The 7376-nt window shown below is 34.0% G+C and overlaps 1 protein-coding gene across 1 annotated transcript; it reads left to right on the top strand.

Annotated features, from left to right (window-relative positions):
• Positions 1-4675: 4675 nt before the first annotated feature.
• Positions 4676-6947, top strand: LOC114124184 (ankyrin repeat and KH domain-containing protein 1-like). The gene is made up of 2 exons (XM_050208176.1): positions 4676-4866; positions 5388-6947. Exons 1-2 carry the CDS (start codon positions 4680-4682, stop codon positions 6857-6859), a joined length of 1659 nt encoding a protein of 552 aa, XP_050064133.1. The 5' UTR covers positions 4676-4679; the 3' UTR covers positions 6860-6947.
• The last annotated feature ends 429 nt before the right edge of the window (positions 6948-7376 follow it).

Below are 7376 nucleotides of genomic sequence, written 5' to 3'. Positions count from 1 at the left end.
AAGTTCCTCATATGTTATTCTTATAGTGATTAAAGAATTATAAGAATACATAGGCACAATTTTTTTTTATTAGCATTTGAAGTTCAAATTTTGACGAAAATTCGTCAAAATTATGAATATTTGCGAAATATTTGAAGTTGAAAAATCATAAAATTGTTTGTGTTTATAACTAAGGATTAAAAATACAACACTAAGTTTTCCATAAGTTTACCTTCAAGTATCTATAGAGAAAACTCGAAGCATCATTATAGGAAAAATTTTAAGTGCGTTTGAATTTTAAATTTTAACGAAATAGCGTAACGATAACGATTTATCCTCAAACGATTTTAAATATTTGTTATTATTCAAAAAGTATAAGTCGTAGATACTTGAAAATTTTACCAGTTATTAAGATTCGCGTTTTCTTTACGTGATTTAATTTTCAAAATATTTTTTAATATAAGCTGGTTTTTTTAAACCACCTTTTTTACCAACCACTAGAAATTATATCCTAGGCTGACAAATCATCTTCGTTCAGAATCGTTTTTCGTATACAATGATAACTATCATTGGATTCAAATTTAACACTCCTATAATATATAATAATGATCCATACGGCACCTAATGTACAGCAGAGCGGTACTCACTTGCCCACTTTTTTTTCCTTAAGTCCAAATTTAATGGTTGTCAGATTTGTCCACGATTTGGCTTATTCTCGTTTAAATAGAACCAATTTTTTTCCCATATTTTTGCATATTTTGAACACAATGCATATTTATAAATTTTTGGAATTTTGACTTTTTTAACTTAAATTTTCAAATTTTTATAATTTATTGTTAATTTTAAATGGTGTTTTTTCATAAAATCGATAATTTTTGGTTTATCCGTCGAATTATTGTAAATATAGAGTATAAATATTATATATCTAAGAAATCGATATTAATTAACTCCAGGATAAATCGCATTATTTAAAATATGCACCAATAACCTCGTGTGATGTGGAAAGGAGTTTTAGTCAGTATAAATCTATTTTACGTTCAAATCGTTGGATGTTTATATTTGAAAATTATTGAAACAACACATTATAGTAGCATGTTATAATGATTTAATATAAACTAATATTTAATATTTTAATGTAATAATAATAAAATTTTGAATTATGATAAATAATAATACTATAGAAATAATAAACATTTGTTTTTGCATATCTTTGCATATTTTGGTAAATAAAATGCATATTTTACAATTTTTTATTGCATATAAATCCTAGCCCTAAATTAATCACTATAATCGTACCAATTGGAAATTTGTATTATTTTATATGATTCAATGAATGTGCGTTAGTATATTGATACGGTTTTTGGGCGTCCGACGAAATGTGTTGCACACTAGTGCTCACTGCACATACACCAATATAGATGTACATTATGATTTGAAAAGTCAGTTCATTTCAAACTGGAAAATTCTTAACGATGGTAATGTTATGTCTCTATCATTGTAAAATAAAATGACCGTCAGCGATTTACTGCAATACATGCGGTAGAGTACCTTCTTAAATAAAAAACCATGCTATTATTAATTATACAAGAAATGTTATAGGTGCATTAAATCGTACTCAGTTGTAAAGATTTTTTCTCCTTTCAACAGCAAAATCCCTACTATTTTATTTTATTCCGTATCTAACCTTACCTACATTATAATAGATTATCGGTTTTTCTACCTGACCTACGTCTGAAAAGTGTCTATCTAGGACCCATGGGTGTAATAAAGAAAATTTTTATAGGGAATAAAAACTATTTTATGTCGATATACCGTTAACTTAAAGATACTTAGAGACTAAATAAACCCAATGAATTCATTTTTCAAATTATCAAAGGGGCAGTTTCCCTCTCTCGCCCCCCCCCCCACACTGTTTACGCCAATGCTGGGACCCCATATGCTGAGTCTCCTGTATCATCGACTGGTCAGTTACACGTGTATCCGCCGCCTTCCCACGCTCTGCGTTAAACATATATCTATGACTTCACGTCAGATCGTAGGTTAACGTGCGATGATGCTTACGATGATGGTTTAACGGTGACCGGGTGACGATACTAATACGCATTTAATCATAATCGATACGGTCAGCATTTTCAAGAAAAGCTTCTCTCGTATCACTTTCGATAATAGGCCAATAGTTTCTCACGCTATATATTTTAATAAAATTCGTGCATGGGTGTTGTCCATCTATTACTAGAACTATATGTGATTTATTTAATCCTTCACATTTAGGCCTAGTGTTACTGTCTCGTACTTGATGAATTCTACTCCAAACGAAAATGTTCATAAATCCTACGACGTAGTATTTATTATATTTATAACTTTCATTACGCACGGTCCAACGTATGTATCTACGTTTCGGTACCTATATATATTATATTTAGTATCAGTTAGAGCACGTAGCAAAACCATCTAAAATAAAACGTAACAAGAAGACAATATTCTTGTATCCCTTCATCAACGCCACAATTTATAATCTTCGACTGAAAAGGTTTATATTTATAAAGATAATTATATATATCTTCCTCGACTATAAATTTTTATGTCACAGAATTTATATATATACCGGATGCTACGTAAATCAAGAATAAAAAGAAATTTTTTTTCAAATAATAAGATCGTCGAGTACACGAAATCTGCTATAAAGGTATATTATAATAATAGGTAATAAGAAATCTATACTATCGGCAATAACAGTCGTTAAATTCTAACAAAGAATCAGAACATTTGCTCGTATTATGTCGATGTACATAATAAGCTACCAACATACCGCGGTGTAACTCGAAGAACGAAAAAGGAAACTATATAAGTATTACTATTGTGTTAAGGTCTAATTAGCGATTTCTCTTTAGAATCTTCTACAGAATATTTTGTTCACAGCATGACCACACCAATGTATTTCAGCATATTGTCTTTGCCTATTGTGCTCGCAGTTGCAATATTCTACCGTCATCGTCACCGATAAATGACGTTTACCGATAGTGCATTCCAAATTTAAAATACTCGAATACGTCTTGCCTAAATATATTCATAGTGTATGCATTTATTGTTTCACTAAATTGGTAACCTTTATCATTTATTTTTCCGAAAAAATGTGGATTGTTAAATGTTCGACAATTTTTGAAACCTATAGTGGTTAAACATTATTCCATGTTCACAATATTATTATAGTATCATTATCTATAAAAATTCATCTTCTATAATAATTGTATGTTTATAACTGTTAATTAATTATTTTAGTAGGTAGTTAGTTATTAACTTCACCGGTCGTCTAGACTCTGTAGATTGGTGGTTAGTTTACTATGATATATATGTTTAGTATAATAATTTATCAATATATACTATACATAATTAATATAATATTAGTATGATCGAAGAATTTTTCAAAATTTTACCTATAAAAATACATTTTATTAAATACATACTTATTATAAAATCATCTTCACTCTTCCATTACTGTTTTAGTAGGTATTTAATAAAAGTTCGTATATGAAAAGTAGCCAAGTCAAACTTTAGGCTTCAATATTTATCCTAAGTTATAAAAAGAAATTATATTTTAAGTTATTATAAAACATTTATAATTTTACATATATGTTTTTAATGGGATAATCAATGTACTAATCTTATTCTCGTATAGCATGCGCGTTAAAGTCTTTGTGAACTATATACAACGGCATGTTGCAAGGTACATCTTCCTGTATCAAATTTTGCGATTTAGGTCATCCTCATAATTAATCATAGGTTAGGTTAGGTTAGGTTAGGTAGGGCTAATTTTTTAAGTTTTTACTTTTTTGAATGACAGCATAGATTTTTAATTTCATATTCCAAAGCAGAGTAATTTTCTGAGTAATTCGATACATAAAAATCAAATTTAGGGTGAGTAGTTTATGAGTTATACGTATTTAAAGTTTAGCTGCGCGGAGTGGAGTGGTACGGGGTTACCCCGCAAAATGTTTGTCCACTACTCCGCTTGTCACGAATTACTCAAAAAATTATTCTGCTTTGGAATATTAAATTAAAAATCTATGTTGTCATTCAAAAAAGTAAAAAACTTAAAAAATTATAAGGATAAAAAATATTTAAAAATATAAATTTTATAAAAATGTTGTTTTTTATTTGAAACTATGTAAAAAAATATTTTCAAAAACATGAATACTTTTGGAAATAATGAGTGTTGTTTGATAAAAGTATCACCCTGTAGAAGTATATCTGCTGCAACATAATCTGCAGGCTACTTTCCATTTGTAAACGATACAAACCGTCACTTGTTTTATTGATCTCTCGGTTATAGTTAGAAACTAAACTTACGTATTTATATATTATATTAACTGATAGAAATCAGTAAATATGTACAGTCAATTTATAAGGATATGTGTGGGAAAACTACATTAATCTCGCGGTCTTAATTGTTTATTGTTTTGTCTCATTTAGTAATACAACATTCAAATTATTTCAAATATATAATTTAATACTTAAATTGAATTATTAAAATCCTTTGGATCGACAGAAACCTCTTAAATATCTCCTTAAGTAGGTATAGTTTTGGTTAAAATTAGGATACATCCTGTGATCAGCTTGACAATGGTCGGTGGGTTAGGGGGTCAGATCCTTATATTATACTAATATATCATTAACATTTTATTGTTTTTCACAGCTGTAAAATGTACTCCTTAGCAAAGTTGTCTTACTACGCTTGCAGCGATGATGAAAAATTTATTTATGACGAGTTAGAAACACTCAAAATTGACATTCAACCCTGTTGTGAGGATATTATAAGATACCAGAAAAAAAAGGCAAAATTAAATATTATGGATAATGATATCGATGTCAAATTAATAGACGACGAAGGTAAGCAATAATATAGTCTAAGAATATAAAGAGTATAATAAACTCGAATATTGTTACTGTATTTAATTTTATTCATAAAACCCAACCATTGTTACTTATTTTTCGTTTAACCATTTTAAATACTACTCTAATGGCTAGTTGATCACCTTTATTTTTTAATTCAAGCCTGCACATTCGATATCGATCAATAGTTGTGTAATTATTAATAATGCTCCTGAACGGGAAGAGCATTTTCAGCTTCACAAGTATTTTATTCAAAAATTAGTCCAGGATAGGTTAGGAAGACTTTTCATAAATATTTTATTTGATATATTTGGTATTATACCTCAATATTCTTCACGAACTCGTTCTAATTTATTAATTAAATCCTGCTGAAATAATTATGGACATAATAATTACCTTAAGAGGATTCCAATACTGCAAGAAATGAGTCAACACTTGACTTTTTTAATTTTGAAATATGCATTTTATATTATGAGTAATCCGGTTATATAATACTATAATAGTATGTTACATTTTAGATTACACGATGAGCGAAAAAGCCGCTGCCAGTGGGCATATAATGTGTTTAGAGTTCGCTGAAAGCTGCGGGTTCCCGTGGACAAGAAGAGTACGTGCAAGGGCCGCAAAAAATGCAATTAATTGCCCTCTTTACACTCGTTTTCATTCATTTGATAACGACGTATGCTCAGAAGCTGCTTGTAATGGCCAACTGGAGTGTCTAATGTACCTCCATGACAATGGCTGTTTATGGGACGAAGACACGTGTAAAGCGGCCGCGGCAAGTGGGCACATGGACGTGCTGCGGTATGCCCATGAAAACGGCTGTCCATGGGATGAAGGCACGTGTGAAGCGGCCGCGGAAAGTGGGCACATGGACATGCTGCGGTATGCCCATGAAAATGGCTGCCCATGGAATGAGTTTACGTGTATGTCGGCTGCGTATTATGGGCACATGGACTTGCTGCGGTATGCCCATGAAAACGGTTGCCCATGGGACGAAGGCACGTGTGAAGCGGCCGTGGCAAGTGGGCACATGGACATGCTGCGGTATGCTCATGAAAACGGCTGCCCATGGGATAAATCTACATGTGGTGCGGCCGTGGCAAGTGGGCACATGGACATGCTGCGGTATGCCCATGAAAACGGCTGTCCGTGGGACCAGAGTACGTGTGAGGAGGCCGCGCGAAATGGAAACATGGACGTATTGCGGTATGCCCATGAAAACGGCTGCCCGTGGGACAAGAGTACGTGTGAGGAGGCTACGTTTTATGGGCACATGGACATGCTGCGGTATGCCCATGAAAACGGCTGTCCATGGGACGAAGGCACGTGTGAGGCGGCCGTGGCAAGTGGGCACATGGACATGCTGCGGTATGCTCATGAAAACGGCTGCCCATGGGATAAATCTACATGTGGTGTGGCCGCGGCAAGTGGGCACATGGACATGCTGCGGTATGCCCATGAAAACGGCTGTCCGTGGGACCAGAGTACGTGTGAGGAGGCCGCGCGAAATGGAAACATGGACGTATTGCGGTATGCCCATGAAAACGGCTGCCCGTGGGACAAGAGTACGTGTGAGGAGGCTGCGTTTTATGGGCACATGGACATGCTGCGGTATGCCCATGAAAACGGCTGCCCATGGGATGAGCTTACGTGTAGGTCGGCCGCGAAAAGGGGGGACATGGACATGCTGCGGTATGCCCATGAAAACGGCTGCCCATGGGATGTGCTTACGTGTAATGCGGCCGCGGGTGGTGGGCACATGGACATGCTGCGGTATGCTCATGAAAACGGCTGCCCATGGGATAAATATACGTGTAGAGCGGCCGCGGCAAGTGGGCACATGGACATACTGCGGTATGCCAATGAACGGGGCTGCCCGTGGAACAAATTTACGTGTAATCCGGCCGCAAAAAACGGACAAGGCTCATGTCTGGAAAATAGATGCTTGGAGATTGAGGTATTCGTGGAAGAATGGCTAGAAGAATGACAACATTTGTAAAAAAGTACTCCATTAAAACTTAAAAACTTTTTTTTGTAAAATATTATTTAATATACTTGTATTGTTATGAATTTAAGATGGGCTTATTAATTTTGTTTATACCAACTACTAACCATAGGTACCCTACCTATGGGTTATACCTATACGAAAAACACAATATAATTTAAAGCGAAAATGAATAGCGTTTATTACATATTTATTTTGAGTAATATCTATCTATTTGTTGATGAGAAAATTATTTAGTACTGTAGATTAGTATAATAATTCAGTAATCGAAGAATTCTAATACTGAGTGCTCGTTTCTCGTCTTGGTGTTGTCGGCCGCGGGGAACCGATGTCGACCGTCGGCGTTGTGGCTCAGTTTTGGCACGGAAACTCGCTAGGTGAGGGTTTCCCAATCGATGTGCCGTGAGACCTTTATAGGTGTGCCACAAAAATTTCTCGATTATTAATAAACGTTTACGTACTATTTTGGTAATTGATTAAAATATAATACAGTCGCGAG

The sequence above is a fragment of the Aphis gossypii genome, unplaced genomic scaffold (assembly GCF_020184175.1).
Source record: "Aphis gossypii isolate Hap1 unplaced genomic scaffold, ASM2018417v2 Contig00007, whole genome shotgun sequence".
In the NCBI taxonomy this organism is placed as follows: domain Eukaryota; kingdom Metazoa; phylum Arthropoda; class Insecta; order Hemiptera; family Aphididae; genus Aphis; species Aphis gossypii.
Note: the sequence above shows the minus strand (reverse complement) of the source record. Positions and strands in the feature narration are given on the sequence as shown.

Coding starts and splice junctions, on each gene's coding strand:
- LOC114124184 (XM_050208176.1), top strand. CDS start 4,680: ATGTACTCCTTAGCAAAGTTGTCTTACTACGCTTGCAGCGATGATGAA. Junction 4,867..5,387: donor CAAATTAATAGACGACGAAG/GTAAGCAATAAT, acceptor GTTACATTTTAG/ATTACACGATGAGCGAAAAA.